The sequence below is a fragment of the Plasmodium cynomolgi genome, chromosome 4 (genome assembly GCF_000321355.1).
Source record: "Plasmodium cynomolgi strain B DNA, chromosome 4, whole genome shotgun sequence".
In the NCBI taxonomy this organism is placed as follows: Eukaryota; Apicomplexa; class Aconoidasida; order Haemosporida; family Plasmodiidae; genus Plasmodium; species Plasmodium cynomolgi.
In genome coordinates, this window is record NC_020408.1 from 160808 (window position 1) to 180709 (window position 19902).

A 19902-nucleotide genomic window follows, 5' to 3' on the forward strand; every position below is an offset into this window, starting at 1 on the left:
TTTTTTTTTTTTAACACGCACTGGTGGCGCTTTCCCTCGGGTCGCGCAAACCGCTTCGAAGATGAACAAAAAAGGAAAACGACGCTACAGAAACGATTTCCTCCCCACAGGTAGGATTTTCTCTTTTTTTTTTTTTTTTTTTTGCATCACTTTATCCCACATGGTGTAAGTCCTCCCTTTTAGCGCGGCTTCATCACTGCTGCATTTTTGTGGGGGGATTCCCTCACTCCCCCCCCTTTGTATGTTGGGGAATGAAAACTAATTTGAAGCGCGACATACTGCTGGTCGGGGAAGTACCCCATAGCGGCGTGGGGAGAGTCGCCAAGGTTAACTCCATTTCGGTCTTATGTGAATTCCTACTACGGATTAACCAATAGTTGATAGGCGAAGGAGCGCGTGGCGCTAACAATTTGAAGAAGGTTGGGCAAGTTGAAGGACGAAATGGGCAGGCACAGTGGGGGGGAGACGACGGGTAAGGACAGAATACTAGGACAGGGCCGGGGCAGCAGGGGAGAGGATGGGCGGGGACAACGGTGAAGCTTACTGGGCAAAACGGCTCCCCGCCGCGTATCCTCGCCGCGTATCATGGCCGCTTATCATGGCCGCCTATCCCCGGTGAAGTACCATGTCAACCAGGTACGGCGTGCCGCGCAAGGCGTACTCGTAGCAGATGCACACGTCTTGGCTCACCACCTGGCGCAGCGCGGTCAGCACATTCCTCTGAATTTGTGAATTGGTGGCGCCCATCCCCTCCACCGCCTCCCAATGTTGACATAAAAAAAAATGAAAAATCTTCAAATACTCTGTGCTCACACTGTCCAAAACTCTTCCGGAATTTTCCCCCAAGTGAATGTCCAAGAAAAAGTGGTGAAAAGTGTGCAGACTGATAAGCAACATGGAAAAAAAATTGTAAGAGTTTTTTTTTTTTTTTTTTTTTTTCTTCTTCCTCCTCCCCATCTTTGCACACACTGTACACATAGGAAATAATTTCCAACGCACGGCACATAATTGTGTAAAAATTATCAAACAGGAAAGTCTGACTTATGGAGGTTAAGATGAATAAAAGATGAACTGCATAAGACAGTCTTTGCTTCGTTTTCCTTCTCCACTTGGCAAAGGCGTTATTAAAGCAAGAACGTAAAAGTTGCTCGTCATATATTCCCGCTTTATTCATATAGGATAAAATGCTCAACACGTTCAGGTCGTTTAACTGACTCGACTTAAGTCGCTTGCTTATTATGTAAAATAGACCTACGTCATGTATATTCAATCTAGCATAGCTGATGTAAATGCTACAGAGTAACCTTGCATCGAATGAATTCTCCCGATTTACTACCTTGTCTGCTATCATTTGAACGAGTTTTATCTTTGCTTCGTAGCACTGGATGTCGTCAGTCATGCTCATGTAGTTGAGTAGCGACCCCAACGAGACCAGGTTGAAGTTTGGTGCACCCGCTGTTCTGCTATGAGTATCTGCTATTTTCCTATAAGTATCTGCTGTGTTGCGACTCGCCCTGTTTATAATCCCAACCGATTCCCCCCGTCTATACTGCTCTGATATGATCCTCATGAGCACTTCTATGGATTGCTTATCCAGGCACTTGAAATGGATCAGTCCATTCACAAGCTTGGTGATATTCACAGGGGAGAGTTCCTTTAACTTCTGCTTATCCGCTACGCTCCTCTTCACGCATTTAATGAAAGCTCTCCATATGTAGAAGGCCATTGGTTTCTTTTTCTCCTCCTGGAGATCGTTTCTCTCATTCTCATCAGTGTGATCACTCAACCGAGATTGGCTACCTCCATTCCGTTCGAAAAAGCGAATCCGCAAGACCTCCTCACCCAGATACCCCTTCCCCATACAGTTCGAAAAGAAGAAACTAACAAAATAAGCGTCGTAGGAAAAATCCAATTTTGTAAAAATATTTAGGACATTGCTCAGGACGATCAGATCGACATCCCTACATTTGCTAATTAAGACAGTTAAGGCACACAGGAGCTTCATGTCCCCAATGCGATGCTCGTGATATACATTTGCTAAATGACTTAATCGTTTCAGGAGGGAGCGTTTGTTTCCATCGTCTGCATCATTTTGCTTCTTCACTGGAAGGACATCCAGAACGGCGCGCTCCACCAACCCGTCCGTAATAAGCAGCAATGACGAGATGATACCCCTCACACGGTGGCTACATTTGGTTTTTATGTCCTCCTCTCCTGAGGACCCCATTTGTTTATAAAAAAAGGTTACGGCATATGTCAGCTTGATTAACTCCTCAAGGGTGAGGAACGTATGTCTCTCCTCGGGCTTCTCATTCGTGGAAAGGACGAACTTGATCGTTGTCGCTTTTGAGTTGCAAAAAAGGGAAATGCTCCGAAGAAGACATACCCTTTTGACCTCCTCCTCAGGCCAATGCTCCTTCCCGAAATTCTTGAAGTCGTAGCAGTTAAGGCTAACAAGTTCAGTCGAGTCAACATCGAAAGATACATCATACGTCCTCACTACGTGGTCATATATTTCTATACAATCGGCATGCCATTTTTTGCTACACAAAACGGTTAAGCTGTAAAGCAGGGAGGTGCAACTTCGCCAGAATAGCTTGTCCTTATCAAGTGTGCCCTTTTTAATTTCACTTTTTGAATACGCGAGGATAGCATTCACTAAAGTGGTGTGCTCCTCTGTGAATCTATCCGAAGGGGAGTCTTTCTTGTGACTCAACAGACGCTTATTCATCGTCACAAGTTGGTACAGCACTTTGGCCAAATCGCCCAGGTGGATCGCGCCAGGTGGGGATATGCGGCCCGGTTGTCCCGTTGAAGATGCTGCCGATCTACCCTCATCATCCGCAACATGATCACTCTCTCCATGTTTGCTGCGGACTCCTCCTTGCATGGCTGCCCACTCACTGGTGGGTCCACCTTCCCCCGGTTCTATCGCATCACAGTTCACTCGGAACAGTCGAGAGGAAAACCGTTTAATCAGATCATTCGTGGTGTCCTCGCCCACCACAAAGGGGTCAACCATTCTCAGTCGAAGCAGAGCGATTACCAAGTCGTTCATTTCCCTCAGTTTGAAGGAGGCCGATTTTGTGCGAAGTCCCTGGGCGAGCATTCCCAATACGTCTCTACACACAGCGGGGATGTCCTCAAATTGGTTTCCCTCACAGGTGTGTATCCTCGTGTCGCCTACCCTATCCCCCTGCATGCGCATGTAGTAGTCTGAACACATGAGGAAGAGCCTTAACAACTCGTTCGTCGTGCCTCCACTCCAGGTGATACTCCCTCCGCGACGCATACCCCTTCTATCCCTCCTGTTAATCTCATGGAAGTACTTCATCAAAACCGTTTTATACAGATCCTTGTTGCTCACTTGTTCGCTCAGTTGGAGAGCTCTACTCAGGGGGGTTCTACTCATTAGGGTGTACATACGGCTGAGCGTTTCTCCGATGTGTTTTTCCTCCACCGTATTGGCCATAATGCTGTTTCTTTTACTCTCCACGGGGGTCCATTTGTGCAATTTTCGGACTGACTTGTTCAGGCGGTTTGGGGGTTCGACTGGGGCTTCGATTGGCGCTTCGATAGGCTCTTCGATTGACGCTTCGATAGGCTCTTCTATTGACGCTTCTATTGACGCTTCGATTGGCGCCGCATTTTGCGGGGAGCCCTTGTCCCTATTCGACGCCGCCCCGCAGCGCAGTCTCCCCGACGGGGACACCAAATCATCTTTCCAGCTGCTCACATTCAGTAAAGAATATAACTCCCTTTGCAGTCTAACCAAATGTCGCAAGCATTTTTTCCCTTGACTCGTGCTTGTACCGTTGCATGCGTCGCCTTTCCCTACGGCTGTCCCGACAAACGATCGGCCAGCTGATCTACGTGTACAGACAAACACATAGTAGCGCATATTCTTCCCCCTTTTAATCCCGAGGACCCCTTTGGAGAGCGCACACGCGGCTTCAATCATGTTACGCGTTGGTTTGCATCCTTCGGGGAGTCTCCACGGCGTTGTAAAGCGGCGGCGTTGTAAAACGGTGACGTTGCGAAGAGGCTACGTTGCGACGATGCTACGTTGCGACACTATAATGATGAAACGCTACACTGACGCAACGCTGCTATGCCGTCTGATGCGGTTCCCTTTTTCCCCCCTCTCGGACTGGCGAAGGGGCCGCACGGAGACGATACGCGTATCGCGCGAGTCCTCGAAAGGTGACATACGCGGGGCTTCCCACTCCGGGGCGAATCTCTCAACCGCGGCTTTCCCTGCAGAAAAAAAAAATATACATACATACATACATACATACATACGTACGTACATACATACATACATACGTACATACATACATGCATACACAACAGGGGTACTTGCATACACGTGCACTGCTCCACCACGTGATGGGGCGAAAAAAAAAATCCTTCGCCTTTTCCTTTTTAAGCATTTGCAACTGTGCTCATTCCACCTACCGCCGCATGAATCGCGCAAGTTTGCACGCCGCCATGTTGCGCCCTACTCAATAAGGGAATGCCAATTGGGTGACCTCGCCGCGTTGGTACCTTCTTCGATCCAACCATCCTGTCAGTTTGGCCAAGCGGATTAAATCTATCTCCTCCCCCTCTCCATTTGAGCTGTTCCATTCCGCTGCTTATATGTACCCGTCGTGACGGAGTACATACGAAAACTCACCATTTGACTAGACCTTCATGAGAACTGTGAAGACTCCCCACCGAGAAGAGCAACCAACGTGACAGGTGAGATCATCCCGCTTTGCCCTGAAACCATGGAGGACATAACGAAGAAGAAAAAAAAAAACCAAAGTGACCATGGAGACTTTCCAAAAGGAACACACCTCCGTGTTGCAAAAAAAAAAAACAGACGTGTACATAACGTCAGGGAAGCCAACAAAAATTTACTACGACAGAGTAATTGAGGTTCTTAATAGTGGCACCAAGCAAGTGGAGCTGGTCATCGATGGAGACAACAAGCAGGCAAACCATCCATGTAGACCATCCGGGGAGGACCAAGTCTCCATTTATGCTGTTGGGACAAACATCCTCAGAGCATCGTACGTCTTGCAGGATGTTATAAAATTTTATTGTTCTTTTATAAAGAAGGTACAACAAATGGCCAAGAAGGATAAAAAGCCAAAGGTTGTTGATGTTTTTTCTTTTTTTAAGATTGACGTTAAAAGCAAAACGCTACATATGAATGATACCGTGATATCGAACACGTACACGGTAAAGGAAGAATTCCTGGAGGACGACTACGATGCTGTGATAGCCTTTGCGAGGCAGCCTTACGACCCTACTTTGCACAAGTACAGAGAGGTAGGTCTCGTTTTGGCATACTTCCCGCGCGAGGGGGGAGCCTGCGCCAGTTTTTTTGGCGCCACAAGTAGCGCCGCACTAGCACCACACCAACACCACACACCCGTTTGCACCACGTAACGGGCTGTATCACTTTACACCACCTTGCGCCGCTTTTCTTCCCATGCGCAGAGGACCAAGGAGCGAAGAGTTACCGGAGTTGTCATCTCGATAAAGAAGAATCCCGCCATGTTGTAGATAATGCTCGCCCGTATGAAAACCCATTTCGTTCATTTTTGCTTTTAAAATAATTTTTTTTGTTATTTCTTTTTTTTTCTGTATATTCCGAGGTGAGAGGGTGAAGAGTCCCTACAGGTGATTCTCGTCCAGCGTGCCCACACGTATAAAGGCAACTCCCGAATGCGGCTCCTGCTGCTTTTTTTTTTTTTCCCCCTCCATTGTTACTCGCACGGGAGAAATAACGCGCAAAGGGGGATTCCACCGTTCAGTCTCACCACAAACGAACGATTCAAACCCTCGGGACAAATAAGCGCAGCGGTTAGGCGGTGACGACACCTTCGCTTAACTAAACATGAACAGTTCGTACTTTATTTAAAATCGATGTTGCATTGGGAAAGTGACTACGCTGAGCTGAGTTCTAACGAATGGAAATATAATGCTCCTTCGCCTTTTATTTAAAAAGGCTACCTTATCTGTATTTTTTGTGACGAGATCGCAATGGTTTGGCGTGATCCGTCAGTTGCACACACGTATGGGTGATCGGCGCGTGTAGTGTAGGAACTGTTACACCTCAGTGGGGAAGGAACCGACGTCCAACTCACTTCGCCAAAAAAAGGGACCAATGTATTACCAAAAAGAAATAGTCAAATTGATTGAACAGAAAAGTAAACTTGAGAAGGGGAAGCGCAGTGGTAGGTACGTGCTGCTTCGCTTCAAACGGGAAGTTAGGGAGTCCCTTTTTGGGGAACTCCTCTGTAAGGTTGGCTTGGATGGAGGGGTCACCAGCCCCGCCCCAGGACAGAAGTTAATCGGTGCTCCTGCGCTTGGAATCGTTGATGCTTCACGCGGAGACCCCCCAAAGGAGCGCATACCAAAGGACCGCATACCAAAGGACCGCATACCAAAGGAGCGCTTACCAAAGGACCGCATACCAAAGGAGCGCTTACCAAAGGACCGCCTACCAAAGGACCGCTTACCAAAGGACCGCTTACCAAAGGACCGCTTACCAAAAGTGCACCTGCTAAAGAGAACCATACAAAACTTCCACAATGTGCGCCACCTGCTCGGGCGCAACGACCCAGTCTATGCGGACCTAGCGCGGGTGTTCTCGCAAAAATTACAGGCAAGGGAAGATGAGACACTTCACCGTCTCGAAGAGGACGAATCGAATGGTCCAAATAGCCGATATGACCAAGTGGAGTATCTCCCCAGTGAGCATATCCAACGGGGCAACGACACGTTAGACATAGTAGACCTAATGCACCTCTTCAATTTTTACACTTCCATTGAATGGCACCGATTCAATTTCCTAATTCTCATTTTAAGGTGCATAATCAGGATGGGAAGTATGGCCAACACCAATCAGGAGATGTGTGCTAAGTTTCTAAAGTCCTGTGTTAATCTGAGGATTGAAATAAAGAAATTTTTGAAGTCACAAAAAGGAGGATCCATTTTTAGGCTACACAAGGAGACTATCCATTGGGGTAAGTTTAACCACTTAGGGTTAATACCAAACAGAGTCCCTTCTATCCGTGTGTCACCTTATGAGGTGAAACGACTCAGCAGGAGGTCTTCCCCCAGGTGGGGATATTCATCAAAGGGGATGTACAATACGATCAAGTCATGGAAGAGGAGAGGGAAAAATGCACTCATATTGCTTCCCACATCTGGGAGGAGAATCCACCACTTTGAGGAGACCTACGCTAAATGGATAAAAAGAAAATTCAAATTAGAAATGGAGGTGTGCAATGGGTTGATAGAGCAGTGTGCTTATCTCGTTTTAGGAGGATGGGGACAGCTGAACGGTGCACACATGAAGTGCGTAGATGTGAAGTGCGTAGACGTGAAGTGCGTAAAGATGTTACGTCGAGGGGGGCTCTACCTAAACGGGGGTGACTCGTTAAAAGCCCAACTGACGGATTACATAAATGCCAAGTGTGAGTATCTCCCACCGGATGAGCTCCTAACCGCTGTGGACTACTTGACGAAGGCGAGAGAAGAAGCGAAAAGGGGAACAAAGGTAGACCCCAAAGCTAGGACAACCAAACTGACGAGAGCGATCACTCGGATAAGCCAACACCTGTGCAGTGCTATTCAAAAAGGGACAAATGAATACACCGTGGAGGAAGTTTGCAAAGTGTTATCCTTGTGCGCGAGGAACAGACATTACGATGAGAATCTCCTAGATGGGATCACTGCATTTATTGTGGACAATTTAGACCAAGTCAGCTCGAGAAGACTCACCCGAGTGGCCATAAATATGCATGATAAGTTGGGGTACACACGGAATGAGTTGCTGTTGGCGATTGTGAATCGGTACAGCCCGCCTCGCCGGAGGGGCGCATCGCGGGGGGGCACTCGTTGGGAAAGGAGCGGCATGACGAGGGGGAAAAGGACTGAAAAAACGTCGATGGATAAGACTGAAAAAACGTCGATGGATAAGACTGAAAAAACGTCGATGGATAAGACTGAAAAAACGTCGAGGGATAAGACTGAAAAAACGTCGATGGATAAGACTGACAAACCGTGGAGGGGTAAGATCCACGCGATGCGGCAGGAGGGGAACCCCCCACCAGAAACACTCCCTCGTAGGAACTTCCAAAACGTAAAAATCAGCCAACTCCTGCGGTTCGTGACGGTCCTCATCAAAAACGACATACACCTGGATGAGGAGTGGACGGACTACTTCCTCTCCCTGATCAAAGGAAAATTCACATATATCAGCAGAGGGGACTTTCCCTTACTCTGCTACGCGATGCTGCACATGCAGTCGAGGGAGATCATCCTCAATTTTTTCAACCCATCCAGTAGGTACCATATATATAAATATTTTCCCATGGATGAGCTAGCCAAGTCACTCCGTTTGACTCCCCTCATTCAGATTGTGCTTCTCCTCAGTATGCACATACATCGCCACAATAGGAGGACTTTTTTTTGTTTTTTTTTCAACGTGCTGAAGAAGTTTTGCCTTCAGAGTGACATTCCACACGAAAGCGCACAGGAGGAGGAATGCAGTCATGGAGGTGCCTTCACAGGTATGTCTTCCTCCCCCCACGTAGAGAACGACCAAAGTGGAAAAAACGTAAAACCCGAGTTAAGTGTCTATGTGCACAATTTAAACGTCTACGAAAGGGGGAACAACAATAAGTATGACAAGAAAAAAAAGCAACACGTACAGAATCAAATTGCAAAGATACCCATTCCAACCTGTGAGCAAATGAAAGAAGAAATAATCCCATTCATAAAATTAACTCCACCGGATTACCAACTCGATGTCATTCTCGACGAAACTGATGAGTTGAGCTCCAATCACGGGGGAAAGACAACGCGTGTGTACACTGTCACCACGCCAGGTGGAGCCGCCCCTCCTAACCAACAGAACAGCGTGAAGGAGAATTGCCCTCCTAGAGTGACTTCTCCCCGTGGAGGAGAGAGCACCCATCGTGGAGACTCACTCGGAGACACAAATCACCCACATCTTGTCGTAACATGCAACACAGTGGCCACTGCGGGGGCTTGGAGAGATACCCCTGCGAAGGGCCTCCCAAGGCAACCCCCCCTACGAGAGAACAACTTACCAAGTGATAGCGGAGGAAGAACGGAATCCCCTTTGCGTGAACCCCCCATGAAGAAACAAACATACCATGAAAGCGACTACTTCGAAAACGTAGCCAACGCGCGAAACGTCCTTTGGGCAATACAGATTGTACTTCTACACCTTGCGGAGGAGCACCCGAATGGTTGTCTCGAAGATGGCTCGGGTAGACGATGCTTGTCATCCCGACTGAACGAGCTAACCCTTTCACAGCTATCCCTGTTGCACAGGACATATGCGCTGTGCTGCTCCTACATCGATTCTTCCCTCAGTGAGCAGAGGAGCTTAAACAACGAGAGGGTCGTTTCTTCTTCCAGGTTCCACAAACAGGTCCTCTCCATCCTGGCGCAGGTGGTATGGAAAGAAAAAGAAGCGGAACAGCAGAGCATCGGCGGTGCATCCGTGATGTAATCTCCCTCCGCGTAATCCAAGCATGTACGCTCGGTACTTACGTCCGCCACTTACGTCCGCCACTTACGTCCGCCACTTACGCCCGCTACTTACGCTCGCTACTTTACGCCCTCCACTTTACGCCCTCCACTTATTCCCCCCTCTTTGCAGACTCCCCAAGGCGAAATCATAAGCGAGCTGGTCCATCACCCCTTCCAAGTGGACATATGCCTCAGGAGGAAGTGCTGCTAAGGAGGTGTCCCCCGTGAAGACGAAGGAGAATACTCACCACCCCATTCACAGGCATGTCATTTATGAACGAATGCCCATTGACAAGCATCACAGTTCTAAAGTAAAATCATCGAAAATGGGAGGAGGAGAAAAAGGGGTCTGTTAAAAAAAAAAAGATTCATCACACAGTTAAGAGGTACTTAAGAGGTACTTGAGAGGCACTTGAGAGGCCCTTTTTTGGCGCATGTGCTCGCTGATCCAAAGGGTGCTCTGGAGGTGACCAGTTGGGAGAAGCCAACCGCCTCCCAAGCGGCCTCTCTGCGCTACCCCACGCCTCTCTACGCTACCCCCTACTTTTCCGTTTCTTTTTGTCCTGATTTAGACGTACCTCCCCCGGGCTGCTCGATTTCCTTTTGCCCCTCTGTGGAGAGGCACTGCTACCCTCGCTAGTCCGCCCATTTCTGGTGCTGTACGTCCTCTCCGTGGTGCCCGAACGTCTAAAGTTGTAGGGGCGGCTTTTCTTGTGCGGTCGCTCGCTGGTGTGCGCGCCCAGGGGGGTTCGTGTGCCTGGCGAGTCCTCGTCATTCGTCGGGTCGGCCCTTAGCGGGTCGCCGCTCATCGGGTCGTCATTTAGCGGATCGCTGTTCGCCGGGTCGCCACTCACCGGGTCGCCGCTCATCGGGCCGCCACTCACCGGGTCGCCACTCACCGGGTCGCCACTCACCAGGTCGCCACTCACCGGGTCGCCGCTCATCAGGTCGCCGCTCATCAGGTCGCCGCTCATCGGGTCATTCCCTGCGTCTTCCCCCTTCGCCTTTTCAGTTACCTCCGCCTCTTTCACCGCGTCGCTGCGCACCGCATCGCTGAGCACCGCTCCCTCTTCCGCTCCCTCTTCCGCTTCCCCCCCTGACTCAATCAACTGCAGAAACTCCACATTGGAGAGATTCTCCTCGTCCATGAGGTGCACATTAATTTGCCTGCGTGTCCTCTTGAACTCCACCTCGACCCCCTCCTCCGTGTCATCGTAAAACAGATACGACGGAAGTTCGTCCCTGTTTACAAGCTTTTTACTTTTTATTAAAACCTTCTCGATTTCGTTTTGGTTTTCCTCCTTCAAAATGGAGCTGCGTTCTTCCGCCCAGGAGGGGGCTTCTCCTGTCCGCGCTTCATCGCGAGGCACTTTGCCGCTGCCGCGTTGCATTTCGCCGCTGCCGCTTTCGCCGCTTTGCATTTCGCCGCTTTGCATTTCGCCGCCTTCCATTTCGCCGCCTTCCATCACACCGCTTCCCATTTCGCCGCTTCCCATCTCACCGCTTCCCATCTCACCGCTTCCCATCTCCCTCCCCCTCCCCCTCGTCCTCACTCATATACGTGAACTGCGGCACGTGGGGCTTCTCCCGATTGAGAGTCTGCAGATGCGTGTAGAACTCCGAGCCGAAGTACCTCTGATCAAATTTGAGAAAATATTTCAACTCCACCTCTGACCTCTCCATGTAGTAGTTGAGTAGCAGTGGGTTGGTGGACTGCACCGTCACTTGTCCCTTCTGGCTCCTTTGGAAAATATTTTTCAGCTTGTTCTTTCTGTCCTCATCACTGTATATCTTATTAAATAGACCTGCCTGTATGACCTTGTCGTTGATGGCTAGTTTATCCTGCGCCTTTTGGAAAATCAGTTCTTCTACCCCGGAGAGAGTGATGAATCGGAAGACCTTCACGACGTTCTTTTGTCCAATTCGATGGCACCTACACATGGCTTGTATGTCTTGGTGTGGGTTGAAGTCGCTGTCGAAGATGATCACCGTGTCCGCGGTTTGGAGATTCAGGCCTAGACTCCCCGATCGGGTGGACAGCATGAAAATCATGGTTTCGTCGTGCCCCCCGTTTGGCTCGTCCAGCGGGTCACCCTCATCGCAATTCCCGTCCGCGGCTTCTCCCGTGTGGTCTACACCCGCTTTGCTAACGGCGCCGCAAGTCACTCCGTCCACTCCATCCGCGGCTTCTCCCGTATGGTCTACACCCGCTTTGCTAACGGCGCCGCAAGTCACTCCGTCCGCGCCGTCCACTCCGTCCACTCCATCCGCGCCGTCCACTCCATCCACTCCGTCCACCCCATCTACATTATCCACTCCGTCCACTCCATCCGCGCCGCTCGCTTCGCCCACGGCAACCCGGTTGAACTCCTCGATGATCTTCCTCCTCTCGTGCAGGCCAATATTCCCGTCGAGGCGGTGGAAGCGGTGTCCGCGGTAGTCCAGGTAGTCGCAGAGGATATCCATTAACTTTGTCATTTGGGAAAAAATCAAAATTTTGTGACGAAACTTAAGCAGCTTTGGTAGCATCCTGTCGAGTACCTCAAATTTACCACTACACTTTATTAAGTAATCATCCATGTCGTATTCTTCAAGAAACAAATATGGATGGTTCACAACCTTCCTCAATTGCATCACCATATTTTGACACGACTTGTTACTAATGGATCCATTCCTGTTAATTTGAGTGAATCCCTTCATTTCAATTTGGCGATAAAGCATTTTCTGGTATAGGGATAAGTCTATATAAACGTTATATTCGTATTTCTTGGGGAGAGATTTCAAGACGTCCTTTTTCACTCTCCTGAGCATAAAGGGGAGAAGGACACTATGTAACCTATTGATAATTAGTAGCTGTTCTTCTTCTGTGATGATGACGTCTTGTATATCTTTATCACTATGTAATGGTCTTATAAACCACCTCTCGAAATCATCACAAGAAGAAAAAATTTTTGGCAAGAGAAAGTTCAGTAGGGACCATAACTCAGAGAGGTTATTTTGTAGAGGTGTTCCGGTTAAGAGTACCCTCTGCTTGCTTTTAAAATCTTTCAAAATTGTATGGAATCTCGATTTGCTGTTTTTCATTCTATGTCCTTCATCTACTACTATGTAGGTCCAAAAAATTTTTATTAGCAATGCTTTTTCTTTGATAGCAAAATCGAAGGTGGTGAGACATATGTCATATTCAGATTCGAGCATCCGTTTTGCTAATCCCTTCCTTTCACATTTGGTTCCTCTGTAAGTGATGACCTTAAGAGAGGGACACCATGCTTCGAATTCGCTCATCCAGTTTGGCAATGTCGACAAAGGAACTATGATGAGATTCTTTGGTTGTCTCGGGCCCCCAGTACTAAGTGCACTTTTCCCAGCGGAAATTCCTCCCCATTTAAACTCCTTCAGGTAGGCAAATAGACTAATCGTTTGTATGGTCTTCCCTAGACCCATCTCATCTGCCAGGATGCCATGTAAATTGTTATTGTAGAGAGAGATGAGCCATTCTAACCCCTCCAATTGGTACTTCATCAGAGTTCCTCCGATCAAGATCGATGGCTGCACCACTTTCTCTCTAACAGAGTGGGACACAAGAAGGTACTTCTCCCTGGCATCTTTGTAATTAGACTTCATAGCAATGTTTGTGCTCTTCGAATGATAGGTAGAATCCATTTCATTCGAACCGATCGATGAGGGTTCATCCTGAGATGCTACATCAAATACACTGTCCTTCTTCTGGCACAGTACACATGATGACATGCTAGTTAGGAACTCCTCAGTTACGTCTAGCAATTCCTGCAGCCTCTTGTTTTTTGTATTTTTTAGTAGATTGATGTAAGCATCCATGTCGTTTTCCTTGAGCAATCTCAAACGTTCCTTTTCTTCCCTCTCGATAATTATTTTCCGCTTCTTCTCGATTAACTTCATTTGCTCGTAACATTCCTTGGCAAGCAACTTGGCGTTACTCCTTCGTTGGTCCGACACCACCCTCACGGTGTGGTGGTGTCTCCTCAGCTCGTTCCAATTGGACAGTAAAATATACTGCTTGATAGTCCCTACTTTGTTATGCAGTTTGGAATTCCTTTGCACCTTCTTTATGTATTCATTCAGGTAGTTCTTCGTCCCCACGCTGCTTTCCCTCATGCTGCTTCCCCCCACGTGGGTCCTATTCTTCTGAGAGTTGGCCTTCGTCATACCTTGTCGCCTCCTCCGCTTGCTTCCCTCTTCCCCATGCGAGACATTGCCGCTTAGTTTGGTGGTCCCCACGCGTTTCGTGCTCTGCAAAGATTTGTATACAAATGGGTTGCAAGTAGACGTGGTGATGCCCGATCTGGTGATTCCCGACGTGGTGATTCCCGACGTGGTGGTGTCTGGCCTGGTTTCCCCCCCACCCAACCGATTCACACCCTTAATGGGAACCTTCATCGGGTGAGTATCACTGATGATGTGAAAGCCAAACATGGAGTTAACCACATCAGATCGCAACCTCTTCTGACTTTGTTCAATCCTTCTCGCATTTTCTTCATTCTCTAGAAAAACCTGCATGGTCTCTAGGCTTGCATCACACCTCTCCGTTATACGTTTATATCTCGAGGGAGTCTTCACAATGGCTCGTTTCACTCGTTCGAAGTAGGGAAGGGTGAAGCGACTCATTAGGTCGTACTTGACACAGAGATCACTGAGGTATTTAAAATAGGCGTTCTTGGATTTCTCTAGCTTTTTCATTGTACGTAAGGACTGCTTGTCGAAATGCAGCTTCTCAAGTATGTCCTCGTCCGACGTGCAGGGGCTGTTGTGGGCGGGGTCCCCTTCCGAAGACGAGTTGGAGAAGCAGCTGCTGCTGTCGGATGAGGCGCCGTTGCGGTGGGGGGCCCTTCCCCCGCAGCAGCCTCCACTGGGGAAGTAGCGATAGGAGTAGCGACAGGAGTAGCGGCAGCGGAGGTAGCAATAGAAGTAGTAGCAGCGGAAGTAGCAATAGAAGCAGTAGCAGCGGACGTAGCAGCAGGGGAAGGTCCGCCCCCCCTGCTGGCGAGCCGCCTTTTCCTCCTCTTCATTCGGTCCCTATGCCTCAAGTACTTCAGATTTAATCCAATTTCCATAAACCGCTCTGCCTCTCCATTTTCGTTCCTAAAAAATTTTTCATCGCATGAACCGAACAAGTTCAGGTATTCGTTTATGTAATCATTCAGAGCGTTACTCACAAAAATCTGTTTGTCTTTTTTTATCCGAAGATGTTCGCTTACGTAGAGGTAGTCTTCATTGTCCACCTCTTCCTCAGGTTCGTTTCGTTCATTTTTTCCTGTTGATTCTTTATCACTTATGTGCAGAGGGAGAGGTGAAGTCAATTCGAATGTGTCACCATCTGGGTGAACTACTAACGTGGGAGTTTCTTCACCTTCGCTCATGTTATCCTGTTTCTCAAAAATGGAAACTCCTGTAACATGTTCGTTTAAGCTATCTAGATCCATCCCTTCCTTGTTTAGCTCACAGAGGGAGAAGGAAGCTCCTTTCTCACCTCCACAAATTGGGTTTTTCCCCGATTCAGCCACGTTTGTACGTTGCGTCGAATCCTCATCTAATTTCTCCATTTGGTGGATTTACAACGGGGTTATAGCAGCATCTAACTGCGAGTCGCTATGCTGTCTATCGTGGGAGGAGAGTTCCCTCCAATTATGAGCTATGAACTTCCAATGGGGTTAAGTGCAGCTACCGTGGGTTGACCAACTGGTTAGACGCATCGGGGGACGTGGCCCCTAAGGAAGGATACTTTTTTTTTTTCAGCAAACGGGGCGAGTAAGCCTCACGAGGGGAAAGAAAAAAAAAAGCTAAAATTGGAAAAATAGGAAAAAGGCTACTTTGTCCTTTATTACCTCTCGTAGTAGACCGCCCCTCACTCCTTTTTTTTTTCTCTCCACCGTATCACCCGAGCATATGTGTGTGTAGAGGTGGAATGAATCGTTTTGAATTGACTGAGAAAGCCCACCCTGTGTCCTGCCAATCCTTGTGATGACTTGGCGAGGGAATTTTTTTTTTTTTTTCACTTATGACCTTCACAATTTAACGCTGTTTTTTTTTTTTTTTTCCCAGTAGGGGAGAAGCTTATGTAAGTGAAACGTTCAGTAGGGATGACCGCGGAGTGATAGATATGATGTACATACGGCTGGATGTTCAAAGAGGAATGAAGATTAGGCATTACACATATGTAGGGGGGAGGGGAAATTTCCCCTCTCATGAGTACATACACAACACAACGCCCACCACAGTGTGTGTGTGCACAGTTTAAATGGTCATGCGGGATGACTCACCAATTGTAAGCTGAGGTGTTAAAAAAAAAAAATATTCTGGACCTAGAAGGGTCTACAAAATTAGCTGTCCATTCTGCGCAGCTGAATAAACCATATTGACAAATGGGGATGCTAATGGGGGAGATGGTGGGTGATTTATATTCCCTCCTCCATCCCCCTTCAATGTTCCCTCTAAAAAGGCAAACACGAGACCATCACATAACGCGTCGCACAGTCGTATATAGCCCCTCTTATGTACACGCACATATGTGCATCCATACGTGGGTCTCTCTCCACTTTGCAAATTTTTTTTTTTTTTTTTCACCACATTCGGTTTTGCACAACCTTGGGACTTTGGCCCGTTTGACCTACAATAACGATTTTGTAATCCCTGTGTGGGTTGTTCCCAAGATGGGGTCAGTTTAAGTTCCGTTCGCATCACTCAGAGTGTGAAACAATTTGTCCCAAAGTCTCTGTCCCAAGGGCTCTGTCCCAAGGACTCTGTCCCAAGGTCTCTGTCCCAAGGGCTCTGTCCCAAGGACTCTGTCCCAAAGACTCTGTCCCAAGGACTCTGTCCCAAAGACTCTGTCCCAAGGACTCTGTCCCAAAGACCCTCTTTTTGTGAATCCTTTGCCTCGCCACCTTTTCTTCCCAAGTGTGTGCATGCGAAACGGTCGTTCGTTCCTCGCATCAAAGATTTACCCTTCCTCTTTCATCAAATCGGAATGGAGAGAAAAAAAAAAAAAAAAGAACGTAGAAATTTCTTAAAAGAAAATCCTCAGCATCGTTAAACTACCCATAATGTACACATGCGAGGATGCACACAGGGACATATATGCTCGTCGCTTGCCTCGAACTCTGTGCCTCCCCCTTTTTTTTTTTATGAGAGCCTTCCCACAGAATGAAAGCCCTAAATATGGGGGCGATTCTTTTGGCGTTTTATAGGTCCTTCTTCGTTTTGCTGGTAGGGAAAGGGGGCAAATGGCCCCCATAGTGGTAGCCAGCCTGTTGGTTAACCAACATTTCGAACAGAACGTCACCCATAGTATCACCGACGCAGCGTTCAAACCGCCACACAGCATCGTTCCCTCCTCCGCCCCAATCAACAGACATACGTCCTAATTCTGCAGTCCATGTACCTCTGCCCCAAGTTCATCTCATCTTTTGCGTAAACACGAATCTTTGTCCGAGCCCGACAAGAGGGCAAAGGGGAGAGACGCTATATGAGACAACTCCGAAAGAAACGCACACACACAGGACTGACACATGTCCGCATCGCTCCACCGCATCGCTCCACCGCATCACTCCATCACATCACTCCATCACATCGTTTTTTTTTTTTTGCAAATTTTGTGCTCCTTATTTTTTTGCCCCCTATGTCAGAACGAAAGCACGGGTGTCCTCGTACGCCTCCTTCTGGTTCTGCGCAATTATGACTTTGTGGTGCTACGTCAAATGCCTCACTAAAAACCCGGGGGTGTTAACAGGGGAGCCCAGGAAGACAGGTCTGCCTACTTCGGTGTTCCTACTGCGGTGTGCCCCTCCCTTTTTTTTTCATTGACGTCAAAGTTACCTGTACATTTATGCATATCATCTCATTTTCCCCATTCCGACGTTCATTTCTAGGAGAAGGAATCGACGAACGGCATGGTCCCGATGACATGTGCGTGAAGTGTAACCTGTTAAAGGAAAAGAGATCTCACCACTGCTCTGTTTGCAACCGCTGCATCATTAAAATGGACCACCACTGTAGGGGGAGAGCGACGCTGAAGCGGCGTTCTGCTAAAGCGACATGCTACATTGTCTGGTCGTGCGAAGCTCCGAAAAGGTGACAGCGTCAGGACTGTAGCTTGCAACTCGAATGGAAGGGAACGACGCACGCGTTCACGCAGATATAAGATCACGCTGTGGAGACACACATACGCTCGCTACAACACTCGCTACAACATTGGCTATCTCGTTCATCTTATGGTTCGCCTTTTTCATTCCCCTCCCCCTCTCTCTATCTTCCTTCAAGGCATTTGGATAAATGGCTGTGTCGGACAGTACAATCAGAAATTTTTTATCCTCCTCAATTTCGTAAGTCCTCAAAATGTCCAGCTGGAGAATGCACACACACGAAACACACAAAAAAAAAAAAACGAGGCAGAAAATTTGCTAAGTCCTTTTTGTCACTTAAGAAACGTTTCTTTTGTGTCCCTTTATGAGTGACATTCGGCTAATTGGTCAGCTAGCTAATTTATTAATTTTTTTTTTTTTTTTTTTTTGCATGTGCATGGCTAACACACCGCAGTACACCCTGCTCATGTGCACCAACTGCGCCTTCATCGTTATGTACAAAATAATCTCGTGTGTTCAGACGAACCCAAGATTGAACACCGACAGGATGGTACCACATGACGACGCTAAAAAAAGATGATCGCAGTTTGTGTGGAATGCATATTCTGTAGCGCGCTTGGACTTTATTATACCGCCTACTCAAAAGTTCACTTTTTTTTTTTTTCCCTTTTTTCAGTGTATACTCAGCAGAACAGACCTCTTCCTCATCCTGGTGTGCCTTGCGTTTTTACGCCAAAGAGTTTTCACCTTTCGTGCAGCGTACGTATGTACGTAGGTACGTGCTTAGGTGGATTGGCCTAATTTGAGGTGCCTACCCCCTTTCTATGTTGCCCCTTCCAGGTGAACGCCTTCGGCTCCCTCGTGTTCGGGGTGTTCTCGTTCGTCATGTTGATCGACCAGTACGTCGCGGTTAGGACGAACACGACAGGTAGGTGCAACGGAGGAGGCGTAGAAGTGTGTCATCATAGAAGTGTGTCAACGTAGAAGTTGTCAACGTAGAATTGTATCAACGCATAAGCGTATCAACGTAGAAGCGTGTCAGCGTGTCAGCGTGTCAGCGTGGATGCTCACTGGCTCCGCTGCCCCATCTGTGCAGGGATAGAGTACCTGAAGAACCAACGCAGAGAAATGAGGCCCTTCCGAGAGTCACTCGTGGACGTGTTTGGCCAGCCATTCTGCTGCCTCTGGTACAGTGGCGATTAAAGGGGGAAGAAAAAAAAAAAAAAAAAAAAACAAAAAAAAAAAAACAAAAAAAACATATGCACATGTGATACAAATTTACATGCATACATACGTGCACGTGTCGCCAACTGAACTACCCTGCAGAGGGTCGCTGTTCTCTGACACAATCATCTCCGTCGGCGCTCCTTCCCAGGTTTCTTCCCATCGATGGAACTGCGAGCTCGGATTTTTTCTCACGAGAAAACTTCATTGAAGAGAAAAAAAAAAATTAAAGTGAAACATACAACTGCTTAAGCACAACTGCGAAAGCACTAATGGGTATCTACAAGTGTGCATGAACAGATGTGTGCATGTGCCAGCTCGGCGACCTCGCTCGTGCACCCCTCGACGGGCCATTCTTCACCCAGTGGAGCCTTTTCCACCTGTGATGCGTTGCATGCGCGGCGCATTCGCCCCACTCAAACGTAGTAATTTGAATTTGAATTTTTTTTTTGCTTTATTTTTACTTTTTTTTTTATACCGATATGCTTGTCTCATCGCGGGGTGCACCTCCTTGTGTCTGTCATTTGGGGCTTCCCTTTCGTGCAACTTTGCCTAGTTGGCTCTACCCCTTCAAGAAAAACGCTTGGATTGCTTCTAATCACGGCACAAGCTATTCTTGCGAGTGCGGAGGGTAAAAAAGATACTCCCCTGAAGGCAGCCACGCGGGAAAAACTCTAACTCTGCTCGCAGAAAGGCGAGTCCCCTCTACCTGTGTGCGAACCAGTGTGAATTTTTTCTGCGTGCGTGTGTGTTCACTCGGGTGTGCGGAAGGCTGGACGTGCACTGCACAATGCGCATCTACAAAGTTTAACTGCACATGGTGATCCATAGGGCTCGTATCAGGCGAAAAGGAAAATTGCCCCTTTGCAATCCATTTCACTTGTTTTCCCTATTTTCGTCATGCTTCGGTACCCATGAGTTGGGGAGCTGCCCCTATCTGCGAGTTGCCGTGTCCGCTTTGACGTAATTGTACATGTGCACATAAGCGTTATGCGTATGT

The 19902-nt window shown here is 48.0% G+C and overlaps 5 protein-coding genes across 5 annotated transcripts; 3 read left to right on the forward strand and 2 right to left on the reverse strand.

The window, feature by feature from the left end:
- Nucleotides 1-366: 366 nt before the first annotated feature.
- On the reverse strand, nt 367-3961 carry PCYB_041400 (hypothetical protein; the record flags this gene model as incomplete). The annotated part of the gene is made up of 3 exons (XM_004225291.1): nt 367-402; nt 625-883; nt 966-3961. 3 exons carry the CDS (start codon nt 3959-3961, stop codon nt 367-369), a joined length of 3291 nt encoding a protein of 1096 aa, XP_004225339.1.
- An 854-nt stretch (nt 3962-4815) lies between these two features.
- Nucleotides 4816-5556, forward strand: PCYB_041410 (hypothetical protein; the record flags this gene model as incomplete). Its single annotated transcript, XM_004225292.1, has 3 exons — nt 4816-5142; nt 5170-5319; nt 5491-5556. The coding sequence occupies 3 exons, from the start codon at nt 4816-4818 to the stop codon at nt 5554-5556; spliced, it is 543 nt and encodes a 180-aa protein (XP_004225340.1).
- A 995-nt stretch (nt 5557-6551) lies between these two features.
- On the forward strand, nt 6552-9544 carry PCYB_041420 (hypothetical protein; the record flags this gene model as incomplete). The annotated part of the gene is made up of 1 exon (XM_004225293.1): nt 6552-9544. A coding segment is annotated over one exon (2991 nt), but the record flags the coding sequence as incomplete, so codon positions are not given.
- Nucleotides 9545-9935: 391 nt separating this feature from the next.
- Nucleotides 9936-15143, reverse strand: PCYB_041430 (helicase; the record flags this gene model as incomplete). Its single annotated transcript, XM_004225294.1, has 4 exons — nt 9936-10024; nt 10109-11015; nt 11077-14449; nt 14632-15143. The coding sequence occupies 2 exons, from the start codon at nt 15141-15143 to the stop codon at nt 11077-11079; spliced, it is 3885 nt and encodes a 1294-aa protein (XP_004225342.1). The 3' UTR covers nt 9936-10024; nt 10109-11015.
- Nucleotides 15144-16740: 1597 nt separating this feature from the next.
- Nucleotides 16741-18881, forward strand: PCYB_041440 (DHHC zinc finger domain containing protein; the record flags this gene model as incomplete). The annotated part of the gene is made up of 9 exons (XM_004225295.1): nt 16741-16803; nt 16949-17007; nt 17223-17344; nt 17466-17588; nt 17857-17918; nt 18133-18228; nt 18355-18390; nt 18519-18606; nt 18775-18881. 9 exons carry the CDS (start codon nt 16741-16743, stop codon nt 18879-18881), a joined length of 756 nt encoding a protein of 251 aa, XP_004225343.1.
- Nucleotides 18882-19902: the final 1021 nt, after the last annotated feature.